General features: G+C 41.9%; 2 protein-coding genes across 4 annotated transcripts in view; one reads left to right on the forward strand and one right to left on the reverse strand.

Annotated features, from left to right (window-relative positions):
• RPIA (ribose 5-phosphate isomerase A) overlaps positions 1 to 22,525 on the reverse strand; it is a 95,723-nt gene that overhangs the window by 10,380 nt on the left and 62,818 nt on the right. Inside the window, exon 9 of one of the 2 annotated variants that reach the window (XM_027129090.1) lies at positions 9,036 to 9,255. The exons of the other annotated variant lie outside the window; for it this stretch is intronic. Coding sequence (XP_026984891.1) covers positions 9,122 to 9,255 — 134 coding nt within the window. The 3' untranslated portion in view covers positions 9,036 to 9,121. Of the gene's footprint in view, positions 1 to 9,035; positions 9,256 to 22,525 lie in introns of those variants that run through there. 2 annotated transcript variants of the gene reach the window in all.
• Positions 781 to 19,742, forward strand: LOC113632143 (immunoglobulin kappa light chain-like). 2 transcript variants are annotated; one of them, XM_027129095.1, is made up of 4 exons: positions 781 to 896; positions 1,086 to 1,386; positions 15,849 to 15,901; positions 19,223 to 19,742. In XM_027129095.1, exons 1-4 carry the CDS (start codon positions 848 to 850, stop codon positions 19,543 to 19,545), a joined length of 726 nt encoding a protein of 241 aa, XP_026984896.1. In that variant the 5' UTR covers positions 781 to 847; the 3' UTR covers positions 19,546 to 19,742. The 2 variants fall into 2 exon arrangements, 1 of the variants encoding a protein (XP_026984896.1); XR_003437703.1 differs by lacking the exons at positions 781 to 896; positions 1,086 to 1,386; positions 15,849 to 15,901 and adding an exon at positions 14,575 to 14,750 and having other exon boundaries at positions 19,223 to 19,325.

Consider the following 22,525-nt stretch of genomic DNA (forward strand, 5'->3'; position numbering starts at 1 on the left):
AAAAAAAAAAAAAAAAAAAAAAAGTGAAAGGGCCCTAAATTATTAAAAATCTATTTGACAAGGAATGAATAATCCATTCACTACAAAATAACCCAGTAATCTTCCAGAAGTAAATCTGACATATTACATCTTTCTCCTGCATGATAAATACAGAGTAATTAACTCTGTCTGCATGGACAGTACCACTGTCTTGTCTTCATGTATATGGTATCAGTACACTGGAGGGGGGAGGGAGGAGGGGAGAGCCAGGGTCCTCATCATCTGTGCAGTTGTCGTTACCCTTACAACCATGTTGCCTGGCCTAACCTGACATTACTCTTTCCTAATTCTAGCAAAGAATAAGGTGACTTCTTGGGAAGTGCCCTTGGGAAATAGCACTGTGCTGCAAATGACAGGTGTATCTGGAACATAAAGTTCCTATAAACTTCTCAATCCGTTTTGACCCAAGCATGCACCAAGGGAGACATCTAGGCATAGTGCTGGTAGAAAGAGGAAAACAGAACCAAAGGCATCTATTTTGTTCCCAGCAGGCTCATACCAAACACCATCTCTCTGAATCTAGGTGAATAATGAAGTGAGAGGACACGGGAAGGAAATTCTGTGACCAGAGGAGAAAAATTCATCCCTCAGACTAAGTCAATAGGCTTTTCTGACTTGACCACCTGGGGATGGGTTGCTCAAGTGTAGAGAAGAGGAGGCACGTGGTTGCTGCAGCTGGAAACCCAGCTCGCCCCATCCCAGCTGCTTTGCATGTTCCTCCCAGCCCGCCCTGTTGCCCAAAGCCCATATCTATGCCTGAGTCAGTGCTCTGGGGAAGATCTGCCTCAGATCTGCCTCTGAGTGGATCATGGAAGCCCTAGCTCAGCTTCTCTGCCTCCTGTTACTCTGGATCCCAGGTGAGAGGAACATGGGATGGTTGTGCATGTCAGTGAAGATTTTTGGTTCATGCAGTTGGGTCCTGCACCTCTACTCAGCAAGCAAAAAATTAAGGCTCAGTGTAGATCGATGATCCTAGCCCTGTGGGGAAGACAGTAAGTAGGATCTAGATTACATGAGCGACTTTTTTGTTTTATTTCCAATCTCAGATACCACTGGAGAAGCCACGTTGACACAGTCTCCAGCCTCCCTGTCTTTGTCTCCGGAGGAAAGCGCCACCCTCACCTGCAGGGCCAGTCAGAGTGTTAGCAACTACCTAGCCTGGTACCAGCAGGAACCTGGGCAGGCTCCCAGGCTCCTCATGTATGATGCAACCACCAGGGCCTCTGGCATCCCAGCCCGGTTCAGTGGCAGTGGGTCGGGGACAGACTTTACTCTCACCATCAGCAGCCTGAAGCCTGAAGATGTTGCTGTTTATTACTGCTATCAGTACTATAGCGGGTATCCACAGTGATTCAACGTGAAACAAAAGCCTCCACAAACCTTTGAGGGTTTTTCATTATACCAGCTGTTTCCTTTATAAGCAGCTGCTGTGACGGCTGTGCAGTTTTAGCATCTCTACCTCTATTTGGAAATCTTAACGTTCTGAAAAGTAACCCCATGACAAGATTTGCACGCGGACTCCTGGAATTTTTCTTGGACTTAAAGGCACAGCCAGGTTTAGGCACAATTTCTCTGCCAGTGGCATTGGATCAGACGCACATGAGTGGATGCCTTTAAAGATATACCTGTCCTGGCCAGTGCAATAAGGCAACAATAACAACAACAAAAAACAGAACTGGAAAGGAAGAATTAAAACTGTCAAGATGAATGGATTGTGTGCAGAGAAAATTCAAAATAATCTATAGAAAAACTACTGAAATCAATAAAAGAAATAGCCAACCACTGGATTCAAGGTGAATATACAAAAAAAACCAAAAAAAACCAATTTGATTTCTCTATAACTGCAACAAATTATAAAAATTAAAATTATAAAACACACCATCTACAAGAGCATCCAAAACATCATATATTTAGGAAAAAATAACAAAATACACTGTAGACTCCAGAATATTATTCAAAGAAATTGAAAAAAACCTAGTCAAAATCAAAATCTCAACGGGATTTTTTAAAAATCACACTTGCTGTGCCATTCAATAGAGATGAATAAGACCCAGATAGGTAGGTGGTAGGAGCTGTTCAAGGTCATCCACCTAGTTGAAGAGCATCACAGATCATTCTAGTAACTCCATTTTAGGACTAATTTCTTTCTCAATAATTCAAAACAATGGATAATCTTTAAATGTTCAAAACACATCTCAGAACACAAAGCCCCAGGCTTACAAATAGCTCTTTCGGTTTCTACTACTCACATATTCTTTTTTTTTTTTTTTTTTTTTTGCGGTACGTGGGCCTCTCACTGTTGTGGCCTCTCCCGTTGCGGAGCACAGGCTCCAGACGCGCAGGCTCAGCGGCCATGGCTCACGGACCCAGCTGCTCCACGGCATGTGGGAACTTCCCGGACCGGGGCATGAACCCGCGTCCCCTGCATCGGTAGGCGGACTCTCAACCACTGCGCCACCAGGGAATCCCTACTCACATATTCTTGCTGTTCCTCGCCGAAGGTCTCTTCACTCTTGAAACTCTAGACTTTTTGTTAACACATTTATGGCATTATAATTCATATACAATATAGTTCACCAATTTATCTTGTCCACTATGATGGACTTTAGTATAAGAGTTGTGCAATCATCACCACAGTCAATTTTATATTTTCGAAAAGAAACTCTGTACCCATTACCAGTTACTCCCCATTTCCTCCAGCATCAAACATCCCCAAGTCCTAGGTAACCACTTACTGTCTGTGCCTACGGTGAATATTTCATATAAACAGATCGTGCTGCATGTTGTCTTTCGTGACTGGCTCACTTCATTTACCATAATGTTTGCAAGGTTTATCCATGTTGTAGCTTATTATAGTACTTTATTTCTTACTATGGCCAAATAGTATGTCATTATACGAATAGGCCACATTTTGCTTTTCCATTCAACACTTGATGGACATTCGGGTTGTTCCCACTATTTGGTGAATTCAATGCCTCTGCTATGAACATTCTTTTACAAGTTTTTGTGTGGGCATCAGGTAAACAGAATTTGATTAAGGAAAAGAAAGACACATCTTACTTTCCTTTCAAACTGACAGTAGCAATTTAATGTCTCACCCTTCATCTTTTTTGCCCTATTCTTTAGCTGTAGTTCTCAAGTTTCCACTTTCAAATGCAGCATGTAGTTTTTTCTGAAATGTAGACGGATGGTATACAAGGAAAATTATTTTAGGTTCTACCCAGTACCACCGAGTAGATATGAATTCACTTGAGTCAAAAGAAAATTTTAAAATTTTAATGTGAAAAAATCTCAGTGTAAGTAATTATGGTTTAGGGTAACTAATACGTGTGTAAATGTTGGAACAGAGAGCTGAGTAATCACGGAAGCAAGTGTGCAGTTGGAAACAGCATTACGTAGACACCTCTCTGAATCCTGTATTCAACCACGATGTGAAGTAATTATGGTCCTGAGCGTGTAACCCAAAAATGGGGGCAATGGTTGATGATGTCAGGAGTATTGCCATGGTATCTATCACCCCAGTTTACTTAGCATCAGAATGGCAGCAGATGGAATACTGAATAGTGCAGAATAATGAAAAGTCTGGGGGCAGAAAAGCAAAGCGGAGGAAGGATGATGCTATTTGCCCAGGAGTTTAGATTTTACTCAGCCCTTTTGAGAGTAAAGAAAGCTCTGACAATATCACCATGGACAGCTCATGCATGAAGTTTCACACTCTGCCAGTTAAACACTGCCTGCCCATCCCACCACCACGTAATTTGCATATTGCTCCCATACATAAGTCCCTCAACATCTCAGAGGCCATAGAATGTGTATTGTTCAACTGGTGAGGACGCTGGCGACAAGTGAACGCCAGGCCGAGGCTATGAGCTCCCAGGCTCCCCTCATCTTTCTGCTCCTCTGATATCTTGTAAGAGAAATATTCCTCTTTTTGCAGCACTTAAGTCCTCTGAATCTTGACCAAAAAATATGGCATTTGTATATGAAATTGGCTTTTTGCATTCTCAACAAACATGATGCTTTTGATTCATCTTTTCTCTTTTCCTCCCTAAACAGAGACCAGAGCAGAAACACCCATCACACAATCTCCAGCATTTGTGTCAGTGACTCCAGGAGACCATCTCACAAAAAGACAAAATAATCAGCAGTAATTTTTCTAAGGCTCTAATAGTAAAGACCTGTCCAGAAGAAACAATTTTCTGTATTTGTCATCTCCTTTCTGTTTAATTATTCCATGTAAATCTAAGTGCTACAATCTCTCTCCCCACCTCAGTCACTGCCCTACTGCTCTGGGAGGTATAAATAGGATGTGGCAGCCCTTGGGATGAAGCCTGCATGGCACTGGGCAGGAGAGACCCTGCACCCATCTAGAGAATATTTGATAAGATATGTGGTTCTCCATGTTCTTCAAGGATCTGTACATAGTTTGTCCTACCTCATGACATTATGTTACTGCTGTCTGCACAACAGTGGACCCCAGCAATACTAGTGTGGAGAAAAAAGGAAGGAAGGAAGGGAGGGAGGGAGGGAGGAGATATTTGTTGATTTATCCATAATTCTAATTTTTCTAATTAAATTATATATCCAAGTAGTTTCAAGTAGTGACATATTCCCGAATATACATATTTATCAAATTCAGTTTGAAGAGCAATCACTGAGTACTCAGTATAGAGGCACGATGGCGAATACAGAAGTATTTCAAGCTGTTCAAATACGATTATAAAAGTCCATGATGTAAGGCAGGATGTGGGAAGTATGATAAATACCACTCTACCAAAGTGAGTGCCGACCTACCTGGAGAGTTTGGGTCACTCGGGTTTTATCCTCTCCTTCAATAGCCAAAGTCTCTTAGGCAGCAATGGAGAACTTCATTATGTGTAGAGCTCACCATCCGCAAAGCCTCCATTCTAGCCTGGAACTCCAGCCCGATTCAGTGGTTGTGACTGTGAGGTCAATCTTCCTTTCCTAATCAGTAGTCTTGCAACTCATCACAGGAGCTTTAAGCTGAAGATGGCCTTTGTCAGCCTGTGTCCCTCAGAGACAGCATGGGACAGAAACCCTACCCTCCACTGCCAATTAGAACTTCACACAAGTGAAAACAAATTTCCAGTGCATTAAGTCACTGAAGCTTTGGATCGTATCTATTAGAGTAGCTATCGCTGCTCTTAGTTAATACACTTATCAGGCTGAAGATTATTCCAACTGGCAGCGTTTAGCGGAAATCACAAACTGGTTCTTAGAAGGCAAAGGTTTAGACCCTGACTGTGCTCCTACAACCTCAGTATCATTAAGGGGGCCTTTGTTTCCTCAGTTATAAAAGTCAATAGTTAAGGCTCTTTTCTATATTAAATGTGATGTTTGTATCCTGACTGAGTTCCGGAGCAGCTGTCACGCTGAAGAAAGAAACGTATTTTCATGCTGCACAGACTCATTTTTCATTCTGTCACTGGATTTCAGAAAATGCATTAAAATGCCTCCACTGACTTAAGGGAAACAGACGGCAACTGTGCAAACAATTTTCCTGGTTTACGAAGGTTTTGCCAAGTGCCTCAGGAAATGTGATGGAAGTACTTTAATTGGGAGGCAAGGCTCTACAAAGACCCTCCAAGATCACACTAAGCCTATATACTATTCAGTCTAACATGGTCCCAGGCTCAGCTGCAGCCCAGACAGTCCCAGTTAAGGCACCACCTTCAGAAGCAGTTTTCAGGGCTTCAGAAATTACCGGAAGTGATCACCAGAGGGCGCGCCAGAGCAAGAGAGGAGAAAACAGCAAGTACCACGTGACTGCTGAACAATCCTTGTTCGTTTCACTCATTCATTTGGGTAAACATGTACTGGACACCAAGTGTATGCCAGACACTTGTTAATCACGGAGAGTGCAGCGGTGAGTGCGATCCCTCATGAGATGCCTGTGCGATGCAAGAAATAATGAGGGATGTGAAGAATATTCTTTTTCATGGAAGTGGAAGATATGATATCCTGGGCAGAGACAAGTGTCAATGATACGTTGTGCGTGGTTATTTTTGTGATCTTGGTTCTTCCCTAGGTTGATGTGTCCCGGTGTATATGCCTTACATTTGGGTAGACTCCTCCTGGTTTCTGGTATTAATTTCGTCAGCTACTCCTTGTCTAGTACTTATCCAAATTCCCAGCCACGCCAATTACAAGATTGATTAAATATTTACCCTTTCTCCTCACTTCACTTTAAAGGGCCATGAAATTTGCGTTCAAGGAACAGAGATGAGCCTTTCTAATCTGTAAGGGTCCTAGGTTTCATTTGAGGACTGCTCCAGTCCACTTGCAGTATCACAGTCATGCCAACTCAGAGAATAAATTGAAAAGTATTCCATATCTGTGTATCTCCTTGACATAGGAATTATCAGTTTCAAAAAAAAAAAAAAGCTTATAAAGAAACTGCTTGAAAACCGTCTTGTATTAGGTTCTTTTGGAGGAGGTAGGTCTTTGACAAACTCCTCAATTTCTTCTAAAATTAGTGTCTATCTCTTCTTGGGCAAATTATTCCATTTATTCTGGGAGATAAGGAATTGTGCCCTTCATTTAGATGTTCAAAAAAGCAAAAGCCTATCTGGGGGAAGGGGAAATTGGATAAAGGTGTTCAAAAGGTACAAACTTTCAGTTATAAGATAAATAAGTACTAGGGATGTAACGTACAACCTGATAAAGATAATTAATACTGCTGTGTGTTACATAGGAAAGCTGTTAAGAGAGTAAACCCTAAATTCTCATCGCAAGGAAAAGGATGTGTTTTCTACTTCTTTAATATTGTCTCTGTATGAGATGATGGATGTTCACTAAACTTATTGGGATCATCATTCCATGATGTATGTAAGTCAAATCATGATGCTGTATGCCTTAAACTCACACAGTGCTGTACACCAATTATATCTCAATAAAACTGGAAGAAAATATTAAAAATTTAAAAACAAAAATAAAATTTTAAAAAAGCAATGGCCTATGGGGGCTTTAATCTGAATATGGGTAGAAAATGAGAAGAATAAACATTCTATCAAACCAACCCTGCCTAACCTAGAAACCCTGGACAAGTGGGTTTCTGGAAAATAAAGTAAGAGGACGAGTCAAGCATGAAGTGAGGAGGGGCAGAGAGAAGGCAATGGTACAGGAATCATGACAGCAGTCAGGGAGATCAATAATCCCATTGCCATAAGAATCTGAAACAGGAAGGGACCACACGTTTGAGAAGCTTCTGAGAATCCTTGAAAAGGTGGAGCCTTTACCAACATGTCACAGGGGGGCCCGGGCAGTTTTATTTGAATAACAAAAAAGGGTGAATTAACTGATTAATGAATAAACAAAATGTGGTATATCCATGCAGTGGGATATTATTCATGCTACAGCAGAGATGAACCTTGAAAACATTAGGCTAAGTGAAAGAAGCCAAACACAAAAGACCACCTATTATGATTCCACTTTTATGGAACGTTCAGAATGAGAAAATATAGAGAAACAGGAAGTAGATTAGCAGTTGCCAGCAGCTGGGAAGGATGAGAATACTAAGAGGTGATAGAGAAGGAGAACGGGGTTTCTTTTTCGAGGTGATGAAAATATTCCTAGATTATGATGACGGTTGCATTTGTAGTGTGATATGGTGAATATACTAAAAAACACTGAGCTGTGTATTTTAAATGGGTCGATTGTATGGCATGTAAATTATATCTCAATAGCGAGGTTACCCCCAAGTCACTACCAAAAAAGGAAATGGAAAAAAATAATAGTGAGGATGGCCCCAGAAGGCTGGAAGAATGGGGGAAATCCAGGCAGCACGTGCTTTAATTCTTAAAAGCTTTTTGGCATGCTGTAATCTCTTTCTCATTCTCAATGTCTATATGTGTTTTTCTCTTTTTCCTTGGTCACACTGTCCAGAAATTTGTCTATTTTATTGATCATTTTCAAATAAATATCTCTTGGTTTTATTCACCAAAATAGCTTTGTTTTTTATGTGCTTCTGTTTTTATTTTTACTAATTATGTCCTTCTACCTTCTTTTGGTTCATCTTGTTCTGTGGCTAGCTCCTTGAGTTTAATGCTTAGTTTATTATGTTTGATCTCCTGGCTCTTTTTCTTTAATAAATTTATTTATTTTATTTTTGGCTGCGTCGGGTTTTCGTTGCTGTGCACGGGCTTTCTCTAGTTGCGGCGAGCTGGGGTTACTCTTCGTTGCGGTGCGCATGCTTCTCATTGTGGTGGCTTCTCGTTGCAGTGGCTTCTCTCATTGTAGAGCACAGGCTCTAGGCACGCGGGCTTCAGTAGTTGTGGCGCGTGGGCTCAGTAGTTGTGGCTCGTGGGCTCTGGAGTGAAGGCTCAGAAGTTGTGGTGCACGGGTTTAGTTGCTCCACGGCATGTTAGTTGCTCCGGCACGCTTCCCGGACCAGGGATCAAACCCGTGACCCCTGCATTGGCAGGCAGATTCTTAACCACTGTGCCACCAGGGAAGTCCTCTTGGTTCTTTGATCAGTAAAGAAAACACATTTTCATTTGAGACCCACTTTGATTCCATCCCATGAATTTTAATATGCAGTATTAAATACTAAGAGTATTTAATAAATACTTAATATTTAATAAATAAAATACTGCATTTTAATATGCAGTATTCTCACTGTTGTTGACGCTTCAATAATTCGTTGCTCTGTAATTTGATATATTTCCTTTTTAAGATTTTTAGAGTGGTCATTTTTTAATTTCCAAGTCAGTAATCTGTTAGTTGGCTACTTTATGGCTAAGTTCTAGGTTTATTGCGTTGTGGTAAAGATAATGTGTCCAAAATGATTTCTACTTTGGGACAATGTATAAATGTTTCATTCTCTTTTTGGCCCAGTACACAGCTAAATGTTATAAATATTCCATAGGCATTTGAAAAGATTATGTTTTCAATGTTATATACCCAAGTATCTACTGATATATATGTGTGTGTATTATATATATACACATATGTATTAAAATGAATTGAGACATATATCTCTTTTTCTTTTTATGTGGATTAGAAAGAATCTGTTTGAAGCTTGTGCTTCTCCACCAGGGAACTTAGACAGAAATATTCTCAGCTACTTTTGGAAATGTGCCTTATTACATAAACACACTTGGGAAAGAGGCAAATAATCTTTAACATGTTGATGCCGGCAAAATGATTTCACACTATTGTCAGTTCTGTTATTCCACACAGGATAGGATGATGGGCCTGGGAAGGAATGAAGAAGGGAGAGAGATTCCAGTTTTCATTGTGTTGGTCCCAACTTCTTTGTCTATATAGAAAGTCGTCTTCTCTGCTACTTACTAAATGTAACCTTGGACAAGTTACTTAAGATCATCCTACACCAGTTTCCTCATCTCTTACACGAAGAAAGCAACTATCTAACAGAATTAATCTCACAATCAAAAACAGTGATATATATATATAAAGCACTTAGCACAATACTGACTGCCAGTAATAGTTTAATAAAAATACCTATTATTCCCAATAGGCAGAAAAAAAAAAGAAAGTCTTCTGGTGTAATTGTCATTTTCTCAAGTTCTTACTGTGTCTCTAATAAAAATTTTTAATGTATTTTGATGCACTTTGACTCAGTATAAAAGTCCATCACTATTAAATCTTCTTGGTAAATTGTATCTTTTATCTATAGTCAAAATATCCTAATTCACCAGCTGAGGATTCAAACTACATGGAAGAACAGAGAGCAATGGACATTCCATTTCCTAACTGCATCCTTGCACTTCCTAAGAGCAAACTAACCTCCCCTTTTGAGGAATTACTTCTTTCTGATTAGGTGGAGTCAGCTGAGGATGTCATGGGATCAACACTTTCCTTAGCCAAGGGGTAGCCCTTGACCCAAGCTAGGCTAAACAAACCTCCCCGCTTGCTGAATCTTGAGGAAAAGGACCCAGAGACTGAAAGCATTTCATTCTATCTAATCACTCAACCTGAGCGGGCTGTTCCTGACATAAGAACATTTGAGGATGAGCGTGAATATAGGTTAGAGACTTGGAGGCACTGCCGTGACTTCAAGTGAGTTTTGACCCTCCCCACCTTCCTCACCACCACTGCCACCACCAGCCTCTCTCTCAGCCCCTAATGGTCCCTGAGCCCCAAGGGACACAACCCTCCTTGGGCCCCAAGCCCACCCATTTCCTGTCCTTGGGAAAACTGGCAATCTCAATACCCAGTGCCTTGCTCTCATGCTTTGCAAATGATATTCACAAAAACAGAACAATCTGATATAAATGTATTTCCCACAGTCTGAGCTCTTCAGTTTTTTTTTTATATTTGATTTTGTCCCTGGAAGTGTTCTTTCCTCTAATTCTCCAATATTACACATTGTCCTTCCTTCAGTTAGCAGTTGCCTGGCAACCCTCATCCGTTGCATTAGTTGTTCCAATCATTTTATGTATGAGTTTTAAATACATCTCTTTTCAACAACATATGGCCAGATTTGTGTGTTACATTCACTGTTCTTGGTCTTTCAGTTGGAAAGTTTTTCTCGTTTATATTGTCAAGGTACAAATTTTTCCAAAAAATTTAAAGTTCTCATGCATCCATATTGTGAGCATGTGTCAAAGATTCATTTAATTTATTGATGACAGAACCAGATGATAAAGCTGGTGAAAGGAGGTCATAGATACACACACACACACACACACACACACACACCCCTATCAAGGCTAGAATAAGATTGCTAAACAAGATTCAAAACTGGTTAATGTCCTACAGAGCAATAAAACCATAAGGCTTGGAGTGGTCTTCCCGGACAAAAATCATTTGTCATTTTCATGATATCCTTTTTTCTAGGCTAATATTTAACTTTCTGGAATCCAGTTTTTTTGTTTTTTTGTTTTGCGGTACACGGGCCTCTCACCGCCACGGCCCCTCCCGTTGCGGAGCACAGGCTCCGGATGCGCAGGCCCAGTGGCTATGACCCACGGAACCAGCCGCTCCAAGGCATGTGGGATCCTCCCGGACCGGGGCATGAACCCGTGTCCCCTGCATCGGCAGGTGGACTCTCAACCACTGCGCCACCAGGGAAGCCCTGGAATCTAGTTTTTAATCAGTAATAAATACAAGTCAAACAAACTTTATTTCTCTAGCAAATCAAAAGACCTTGAAAGGACACATAGTGTTGAAGAAAAATCATGTATGACAGTTATTAAAGAATGGTAAGGCTTGGGAATTCCCTGGCAGTCCAGTGGTTGGGATTTCTCTCTTTCACTGCCAAGTGCCCAGGTTCGACCCCTGGTCAAGGCTCCCACAAGCCACGCAGCACAGCCAGAAAAAGAAAATGGTAAGACAGACCCTATTCCGGACCATTACCATCATAAGTGTAGGGACCACCACGCAGGAAAGGGGTTATACAGAAGGGGAGAGAGATTGGGCTTCAAATACAAGGACTAGTGGGAATTTATAGCCAAGGAGCAGGGTAGGGGTCAGTGGATAGACAATTTCTAAGAGGAAACATCAGGGGTAATTCTGATTCTGGCTGAACCAACCTGATGGGAGCCTTGCTGAAGGCAGACCAGGGTCCTCAGACATTAGCTGGGAGATGATGGAATATAAGGAACTCAATTAGATACCAAGGAGGATGCAGGATGGGGAATTCTGGTTAAACTGACTTAGCAGGAGTCTTGCTAAAACTGGACAATGCAGTGATAAACACAGAAGCCCAAAATTCAGGGCCTGCTTGAGAAGAGAGTTCAGAGGAGCCTGAGTAGAGTTTGGTCAAGGAGAGAATTTTTCTCAGTAGTCATCATTTTGCCGTATCTTCAAGCTTTGGATAACTTAACTTTTATTATAGTTGGTTCTATTTGAACTTGGCCTGCGCATCTTATTTTGTATTTCGGTTTATCATATTTTTCTCTTGATTTTTTATTTCCTTGTCCTGAATTTTGCTACTTTGGTTTATTAATTTTTTTTTTCTTCTGGTGCTTTGGAAGACTTTTATCCCATTGCTGTTGAATGCCTGTCACTTGACCCCTTTTTATTTCCATCACTAGTCACATGGCCTGAAGGGCAGGTGTCAGGCGTCCCGGGTGTTACTCCACATTCCACCAGCCCCCATCGCACTCCCAGTCCCAATGGCTTTTAACTCTGAAGTGCATGTGCTTTTTTGAGGGCTTTGTGGGGAAAACTAGTGTTGGCTGCTTCAAGGGCCCCTGCCTATTTTTGTGATGGAATGGAAGATTCTAGATTCTAGTTGCTCCATCATTTCAATCATGTAATTTAAATCTGTGCAGTTTTCCCCCAATTTTTTTTTTTTTCTCCTAACAGGATCCTTTGTGATGCTCCAATCCTGGAATACATTCATTCTCCTTTTTACATTTTTTCTGTCATTGCAAAGGGAGTTTGAGAGTGGTGGACAGGTCCAGCATATTCAATGTAAAAGTCCACATTATTCCTTGCTTCAATCGTTGGGTTTCTTGATGTTTCTTCTTGTTTCTTTGCTGTTTATTTTCTCGCCACCCTGCCCTCTTCCCATCCTTCCCTCTTAAGTTCAGAACTGTAGTCTCAGCCAGGATGATCAGGGCACTTTGGGGTGGAGGGTGCTTTAAGGGGAAGGAGGTGATCTGTGCTTCTTTCCCCAGCACCAGACTAATAGCCCTTAAATGTGATGCTGATTAGTATCGGGAGAAGAGCCAGGAACTAGCCTAGTTTAACCCCACTTAGAACCCAAAGGAGCCAGTTTAAGAAAGATACAGTTTAAGATGATGAATTAAACTCACACATTCAATCACAATACCCCCTTGTTTAAAAACAAAATTAAGGGGCTTCTCTGGTGGCGCAGTGGTTAAGAATCCGCCTGCCAATGCAGGGGACACGGGTTTGAGCCTTGGACCGGGAAGACCCCACATCTCCCAGAGCAACTAAGCCCGTGCGCCACAACTACTGAGCCTGCGCTCTAGAGCCTGTGAGCCACAACTACTGAAGCCCGCGTGCCTAGAGCCCGTGCTCTGCAACAAGAGAAGCCACCATAATGAGAAGCTGGCACACTGCAACAAAGAGCAGCCCCCGCTCGCCACGACTAAAGAAAGCCCGTGCGCAGCAACAAAGACCCAACGCAGCCAAAAAGTAAATGAATAAATAAATAAATTCTTTAAACAACAAAAATTTTAAAAACCTAAAAATAAATTTTTTTTAAGAAATTATTTTAAAGAAATAAACCCACAGGGAATTCCCTGGCGGTCCAGTGGTTAGGACTCTGCACTCTCATTGCCAAGGGTCCGGGTTCAATCCCTGGTCAGGGAACTAAAATCCCACAAGCTTCACGGTGCAGCCAAAATAATAATAATAAACAAACCTACAAGGACAAGAAGAACAGAACAGAGTCAACAGCAGCAAAATATTAAGTTGAGTGGTAACCGCCTTAACTGACCCGTGGAGCCGAACAGAAGAGCTGGTGGAACTAGAAAGCAAAGAGACATTGAAACCCTTTTGAAATGGGATCAGGATATACACATTGAGGGAATGAGGCAATGTCGCAGAGTGGGCAGGAAAGATGCAGAGCCCAGGTCCTTAGTCAAGATAAGCAAGACTGGGGTGGGGGGGGGCATGGTCAGAAGGGGGGGAGGGGGCACTCAGTGAGGGTCCCTGAGCCAGCACAAAGCAGAGTGGAGTGTCCATAAAGGACCTGAGGATTTTGACAACAAAGGCAAAAAGTGTGAAGAGCCAAACCTGAATTCACGTAACTCCACAGCTGCCTGCGGAGCTGGTCCGCGATGGGTTTCTCTGAGTAGGGTGAGAGGAGACGCAGGGCTGGATGCCAAGCAGACAGACAGGGAGCCAGGGAACTCCAGGGCCGAGCTCAAAGGGCTCATCACTAGTGGAAACCCGCTGCAAACCACAAGCCTCAAGATGTAAATCTCCAACGGTCCATAAGCCCTGGTACGCTGCTGCTGTTGTCTCTTTCACTCTAGAACGTCAAGAAACACCTGCAGCCTTAATGTCCTTGTGAAAACAAGATGAGTGTCTACATTTTCCAGAGTGGGACCAAAATCTTGAGTCACGTTTACGGCACACGCGTTTGCACATGGTTGGGCAAAGGACTTTGCTTCTCTCAGCATGTCTCTCTTCAGAGATGAATGGAAAGAGACACAGCTCCAAGGCAGCAAACCAGCAGTGAGTTTTCAAGTGACCTCCTCTGCCTCCCTCCTTCCAGGCTAATGGAGCCATCCTTGCCCCCTTGGAGACGCAGGGCAGATGTCCACCTGTGGCACTCTAGCCCGAAGACCAGCAATTGATCAGATTCTGAGCACCACTGAACGTGGACTCCAGAATTTCCTCCTACCCTTTTGGAATATCAGCTTAAGTCAAGTACAAATGACAGACAATATGATCCTAAGGAGGGAGGGATCAAACTGAAGTCAAAAGAATCACCTGGGGCTTCCCTGGTGGCGCAGTGGTTGGGAGTCCGCCTGTCGATGCACGGGACACGGGTTCGTGCCCTGGTCCGGGAGGATCCCACATGCCGCGGAGAGGCTGGGCCCATGAGCCATGGCCGCTAAGCCTGCGCGTCCGGAGCCTGTGCTCCGCAACGGGAGAGGCCACAACAGTGAGAGGCCCGCGTACAGCAAAAAAAAAAAAAAAAAAGAATCACCTGCCTGGGACCCTACTGTGAATGATGAGCTGAAGAAAACCTTTGAACCACAAACTTCAGGATGGATTATCAGACACAAATATTCAGCAGGCAGGTAGGGAAGCCCCCCTCCTTCAACCTTTGTGAAGAGCAAAATTGTGTCATTGTGTCTCTAAAATGCTGGGTGATTTACTCTATGGTACTGGTGGGAGGCAGACCTCTCAGATAGGCTGGTTAATCATGTCAAATAAAAACCAAAAATGGTGTTTCTTGAAATATTAGAGCTGAGGAACATTGATAAGATAGCTCATCAAGAGTTTTCAGGGTGACATAAACATGCACTTAGCCTCTCCCTCTCGCTCTCTCTCTATCCCCACAAGCAGTTTAGAATTTATTCTAAGAATCTAACTTTGTTGCAGGCCACATGGAAAGCAGCTTCAGTGATGAGTTTGTTGGAATTCTCCCCCAAATTTTCTATTTCCATCACTCATGCATAAATCCAAGAACCTCTCAGACTGGTTTATTGACACGGCCTTTCCTCAGTGTATACACTTCGTGTGTGTACTTTCGGCTCAGGAACCAAAACAGAGATCAAACGTAAGTATTTTTTTCAACCGATTCTTTGCCGTTTCTGTCTAATTGGTTTGCTTTTTGTTCCTTTTTGCGTGTTTTCATTAATTAGGTGTCAGGGATAAAACAAATTTCATTCCCAGATTAGGTACAGAGGAGGGGAAATTGTTCTACAGGAGGCTGGCTGATGACTAATTTTTAAGATTTCCAAACCAAAATAACTGAATTGGGGAAGGGGGTTTGCTGCCCTTTCAGGGTAGGGTTTTGTGCGAGTGGAAGTTACGGGGAATCACCGTGGTTCACTTTCAGCCCAGGGACCACAGTGGAGATTAAATGTGAGTTATCTGTTTTTTGCTCAGTTATCTGTTTTTGCTCAGTTATCTGTGCGGTTTTTGTCCTGCTGTATCATTTGTGCCAATTTGTGACATTTTGGTTAAATGAGCCATTCCTGGTGACCCAAAAGTTAAAAGGCAGAAAACCAGAAGATAGTCAATTTTTAAGCTGAACAGAAAAGTGGATGAATTTGTAAGGAGAGTAGGGTTTGTGGAGAGAAAGGGGAAGAAAAATCTGGATTTTTCTGTGAATTAGCCTTTTTCCTGTGATTGGCTTCAGAGGGAGGTTTTTGACCAGGGGGGTGTGTTAGCTCACTCACTGTGGCTTATACGTTCGGCCAGGGGACCAAGGTGGAAATCAAACGTAAGTGCACTTTTCTACTCCTCTTTCTTATAGAGTCGTGAAATTTGGGGGTTTTCATGCTTGGGATGTGAGTTGAGGTCACTTTCGAAGAGAATGGGACTCTTCTGAAAATGAGATCAGAAAGGGACTGAAAATCAGGTTGTCTCAGAAGAGCAAAGAGCTAGTTAGTTGACGTGGCATGTAAATGGCCAGATGTTCTCTGTAGCTGACAGTCAAATGACTTTAGCAGCAAAAACAGATTTTTGTTGAGGGGAAAGTAATTAAGTTAACGCTGAGGACCACCTTTGGCCAAGGGACACGTCTGGAGATTAAACGTAAGTAATTTTTCTCTACTACCTTCTGAAATGTGTCTGGGTCTAAATGCCAGTGTTGACTTTTAGAGGCTTAAGTATGAGTTTTGTGGAGATGGGTAAATGAGAACATTTCAGGTTCTTTATCAGTTTCAAAAGTTAAACTCAGCTCCAAACCTGGGTTTGTAGACAAAAAGATTAATCTACACCGAATGACTCAAAGGGAAAAAAAATCAGTGTCGATGAAAAAGGAATCCTTGCAGCTCTAAAAGAGTTAAAGCGAATTAATTTTCACTGAAATTTGCCAAATATTGTATTGATTTTTGCTTGTATGTACAACACGGAAAAGTAGAGAAAGGTATTTCTTAGTCTGTTTTCTCTCTTCTGTCCGATATATTATTTTATAAGAATAAAAATCAATAGGATGCATTACGAAATCAGTAAGAAGTTAGAAAAGCATATTTATTTGTGTTAAAGGTGCCACTTAATTGCGAATCAGAAGCACCGTCATTTTTAGAGGCTAAAATGAGTGCGAAACTGTCAATATTTAGAAATTCAATAGAAATTCTATACCTTAACAGATTACTCTTTTTTAAAAAGCCACATTTCTATATTAGACTAAACTGGAAATGATCTCTTATCATAATGGAGGAAAGACGGTTGTCCCCAAAAGCTCAGTTTTGAAGTAATTTGTTTAAGTGAAGGAAAATAAAATAATTACGTTTTTTAGATGCCCACGGACATGTAGAAAAATAGGAAATATTTGAATGAGTATGTTCCTTGTTATTACTTGCTGGTGTTTTTATACTGCAGAGGAGGCCGTGGCACAGCTAGGGTGGTCTGTAGACTTCTTGGCGGTCTCTTTTCGTGATTGAATGACGTTGGCGGCCGGGTCCCAGGGCTCTGGTGACGGCGCACCTGGCCGCTAAATGCCGCCAAAGGCCAGGCAACCCCGCGATCGCCCGTTCAGCTGTGCCGTGGCCCTCTTTCCTAACACAGTGATACAAATAATGTCGCTAACGGAAGAGAACAGAAATGTGATGGGCATGAGTTAACATGGGGAGAACAGGGAGAAACCTGATTTTTATTAGCGATTCCAGAAATGAAATTCACCTTATTATATCCTCTTAATAAAAATTTCCAGTAGAAGACTATAAAGAACTTAAAGCTATTTTTTTGCAGGGATCTGTAATTTCTTAAATATCTTCTCATCAAATGTATTTAAGTAATAAAGGCTCAATCCAAATGAAATACATATATATATATATATATATATATAAATTGTTTCAGGGCAAAATCGACACCAGCAAAAATATAACTGAAGGCCAGCAACAATCTGGCCGTTCAGGTTTTGATCAATTAATTTTTACTGAGTTCAAAATAAATATCATTAAGATATATTTGCTGACAAAAAATCAGATAAATTTGTGACATGTTTTTAATTTTCAGAAATTTAATGGCTTCAGTAGGATTATATTTCAGGTGTACAAAATATCTAACCATATGTAAATGCCATTGATAAAAACTTAATAGAATATATTTTCCAATCCCCACATTCTGTGATTAGAACGTTTTTAATCGGGCTATTTTAATTATATACCCTTTAACATAGTTTAGTTATTTGTTATTGTCGTTGTTTACTCCAGGTAATTTCAAAAGCAATACTTGAAAAAGATTATTCTTGGTTTGTGACAACCTGACAGGACTATTTTAGGGCCATTTTAAAACCCTTTTCAAACTATTTAAACCATGTAAGTATTTTAAACTTACTTTAAACTTGTAATCAAGTACTTTAAACTTGTTCTAAAACTGTATTTAGGGCCTTTTAAACATCTTTTAATAAATTTTAAACTCCATTAGAAAGCTAGTAAGAGGTCTTACAAGAGTTTCCATATCAAATATGCTAATTGTTTAATGCAAGATAGAAAGTTTAAAGCTATCAAAAATTGACCCAAATAGGAGTATCTTCATAGAATATTTCCTCTCCTTTTTTTCTAGAATTCATATTATTTTGCTACTAAGGCTATTTTATAAAATTCTCTGAAAAAGATAGTGATGATGGTTGAAAGAGAAGAAAGTATCAAAACATTAAAATTTCAGTATCTTATATTAAACTGCTTGGTTAACATGGAGACTTATAGCTTTATAAAGGTTTATAGCTTTATAAAAATCTCTTCCCTTATCTGTGGCTTTTCACAGCAAAAGAAGATTCCTGGTTTGTTATTTAACTCATGCTCTCCCACCTGAGGGCTTGAAGGCCCACAAAAGGGATTCCCAGCAGGCCATCTGGCAGCTGTTTATGGTCAGAAGTGAAGCTAGCCAGTTCCTCCTGGGCAGGTGGCCAAAATTACAGTTGACCCTCCTGGTCTGGCTGAACCTTGCCCCATATGGTGACAGCCATCAGGCCAGGACCCAGGTCTCCCTCTGAGGCCTTGGCGAGGAGTGGGTGAGTTGCTGGCCTGATCACAGAGGGTGAAGTGGCCGATCCCCCCACCGACCCGGGCCCAGACTGAGTTTGGGGCTCACCCTGCCTGGTGGGTCTGACCCCAACACGCCCGAAGGAAGCCCAGGAAGTGAAAGGCAGCCTGATATCACTGCACAGAACTAGGAGAGGCACAGGGGAAACGATCTGTGCAAGTCCTGCTCTCACTTCTAAACTCTGACGGGTCCAATGAAGTGGTTTTGTTTCTTGGCCTGAAGCACTGGGTTCCCTGCAGGAGGCAGAGAACACAGATGAAGGAGAGAAAGGTAAGGTCAGAAGGGCATTCAAAGAGCTTCGAAAGGCTGCAAAGACTTCAAACAAAACAATTTAGAACTTTCTTAAGGGGTAGGGGCTAGGGGAAAATCTCCAAATCATGGCGATGAGAAATATGCTTCCTGGCTTCCCTAGTTGCTCCCTGGATGCCACAGAATAAGCCTGCGGCTCTCTGCATGTCTGTCCCTTGCAGTTCCAGGCTCACCCACACACAATGCACCCAAGTGGAGAACTTCCCTGTTACTTAAACACCACCCCCTATGCTTCCTTCCTCAGGCTCTGATGCTCAGCCATCTGTCTTCCTCTTCCAACCATCCGAACAGCAGTTAGAGACCGGAACTGCCTCTGTCATGTGCTTAGTGAATGGCTTTTACCCCAAAACTATCAAAGTCAGTTGGAAGGTGGATGGAGTTGTCCAAGACAGCAACATCCAGGAGAGTTTCACTGAGCAGGACCGCAAGGACAGCACATACAGCCTCAGCAGCACCCTGACGCTGTCCAGCTCCGAGTACCAAAGCCATAGTCTCTATACCTGCGAGGTCAGTCACCAGTCCCTGGCCTCCGCCCTGGTCAAGAGCTTCAATAAGAACGACTGTTAGAGCGAGAGGCCTGCAGGCTCGTCCATCACCTGGGCTGGGTCCCAGCCCCCTTCCTCGCCTCTTCAGGCCTCGGGCCCTTTTCCCTATTGCAATCCTCCAGCCCATCTCCCCACCTCACCGTCCTCCCCCTCTTTGGTTTTAATCATGCTAATGTTGGGGGGAAAATGAATAAATAAAGTGAATCTTTGCACCTGTGATTTCTCTCTCCTTCCTGAGTTAAGCTTTTTAAACATTGTTTTTCTTTTCCTTTTTTAACATGTTTATTGGAGTATAATTGCTTTACAATGGTGTGTTAGTTTCTGCTTTATAACAAAATGAATCAGCTACACATATACATATGTTCCCATATCTCTTCCCTCTTGCGTCTCCCTCCCTCCCTATCCCACCCCTCTAGGTGGTCACAAAGCACCAAGCTGATCTCCCTGTGCTATGCGGCTGCTTCCCGCTAGCTATCTATTTTACATTTGGTAGTGTATATATGTCCATGCCACTCTCTCACTTCGTCCCAGCTTACCCTTCCCCCTCCCCATATCCTCAAGTCCATTCTCTGGTAGGTCTGCATCTTTATTCCCGTCTTGCCCCTAGTTCTTCATGACCTTTTTTTTTTTTTTTCTTTAGATTCCATATATATGTGTTAGCATACGGTATTTATTTTTCCCTTTCTGACTTACTTCACTCTGTATGACAGTCTCTAGGTCCATCCACCTCACGAAGATATACAGATTGCCAACAGACACATGAAAGAATGCTCAACATCATTAATCATTAGAGAAATGCAAATCAAAACTACAATGAGATATCATCTCACACCGGTCAGAATGGCCATCATCAAAAAATCTAGAAACAATAAATGCTGGAGAGGGTGTAGAGAAAAGGGAACCCTCTTGCACTGTTGGTGGGAATGTAACTTGATACAGCCACTATAGAGAACAGTATGGAGTTTCCTTAAAAAACTAAAACTAGAACTACCATACGACCCAGCAATCCCACTACTGGGCATATACACTGAGAAAACCATAATTCAAAAAGAGTCATGTGCCACAGTGTTCATTGCAGCTCTATTTACAATAGCCAGGACATGGAAGCAACCTAAGTGTCCATCGACAGATGAATGGATAAAGAAGATGTGGCACATATATACAATGGAATATTACTCAGCCATAAAAAGGAACAAAACATTGTTTTTCTAATGACCCAGTTTATCTTCCAAGGCAGAGGTCCCCAGTGGGCCGTACGGTAGGAGGCGAGTGGCAGGCAAGTGAGAGAAGCTTCGTCTGCAGCTCCCCATAGCCTGCATTACCACCTGAACCATCCCCAACCCCACCCCCACCCCCCCACCCCGTGAAAAAATTGTCTTCCACCTGGTCCCTGGTGCCAAAAAGGTTGGGGACCGCTGCCAGCAGTTCTAAGGAACTAAATATTGAGTTGCTAAAAACGACACCATCATTTATAAAAATCATCATCCTCCATTCTACCCTACCGTACTGTCCCCTATAAGACGCTCTTCCATGAAACCCACAAGCCGCCTATCTTCCCAGCCCTCTCCCGGGCCATGCTATGACAGGCTTGCCTCTTTTTTTTTTTTTAATTTATTTATTTTATTTATTTTATTTTTGGCCGTGTTAGGTCTTCATTGCTGCACACAGGGTTTCTCTAGTTGCAGCAAGCGGGCTTCTCATTGTGGTGGCTTCTCTTGTTGCGGAGCACGGGCTCTAGGTGCACAGGCTTCAGTAGTTGCAGTGCACGGGCTCAGCAGTTGTGGCTCACGGGCTTAGTTGCTCTGCAGCATTTGGGATCTTCCCGGACCAGGGCTCGAACCCATGTCCCCTGCATTGGCAGGCGGATTCTCAACGACTGCGCCACCAGGGAAGCCCCCCCTTTTTTTTTTAATTGAAATATAGTTAATTTACAATGTTGTGTTAGTTTCAGGGGTACAGCAAAGGGATTCAGTTGTACATATACATATATCCACTCTTTTTTAGATTCTATTCCCATATAGGTCATTACAGAGTATTGAGTACTGTTCCCTGTGCCATACAGTAGGTTCTTATTATCTATTTTATTGGGATTGAGATGCTTGCCTCTGTGATTCCCCTCTTCAGCAGGCCCTCAGAGTCCTTTTAAGGGTGACGGTTCTTACTATCACATATTCTTTGATCCAGTCGAATCTAATTTACCAAAAGCAAATCTATCAAAAGAAGGGAACAGCTAGAAAAAGAGTCATCCATGCAAAATAACATCTATGTAAAACAACAAAACAATGATAACGACGTAAGTGAACAAGCAATAGGAAATGTTTAAGTCCATCGCGGCACTTCAACTTAAGGGAATATGATGCCTTTGTTACATTTTACACACAATACGTATTGAGGGCCTTCTATCTGCCGAAGACCATGCTGATTGCTTTCCATGACATAATTTAATTCTCACTACGTTACACGGTTAAAAGCATTCATTAAAATGTGAGTCAGGTTCTATAAAGCTGAGAGATATTCATACTCTATAACCCAGCAATCCTACACCTGAATGACTGTGTCCCTGTCCACCAAAAAAGCTCATGCAAGAATTTTTCAGAGTAGCTTCATTAATAAAAGCCAAAAACTGGAAACAATCTAAATGTCCACCAACAGGAGAATGGGTCATTAAATTGTAGCATGTTTGCACATTGGAATACTATTCAGTAAGAGAACTAATAAACTACAACTGTACCCAACAACAATGATGCATCTCATAAACATGACATAAGCAAAAGAAACCAAACACAAAAGACATGTCCTATATATTATCATCTATATAGAGTTCAAAACCAGGAAAAATACAACTAGAAATTGAGATAGGGATTACTTTTGGCTGGGGGGTGGGGTGAGGTAGTGCCTAGGAGACAAGAAGGGGCTTATGAAGTTTTGATAATGCGATGTGTGCCACTTTGTGAAACTTTATCGAGCTGTAAAGTTATGATCTGTGCACATCTCTTTATATA

The sequence above is a fragment of the Aethalodelphis obliquidens genome, unplaced genomic scaffold (genome assembly GCF_003676395.1).
Source record: "Aethalodelphis obliquidens isolate GAN/ISIS:26980383/991018 unplaced genomic scaffold, ASM367639v1 scaffold35, whole genome shotgun sequence".
Taxonomy (NCBI): domain Eukaryota; kingdom Metazoa; phylum Chordata; class Mammalia; order Artiodactyla; family Delphinidae; genus Aethalodelphis; species Aethalodelphis obliquidens.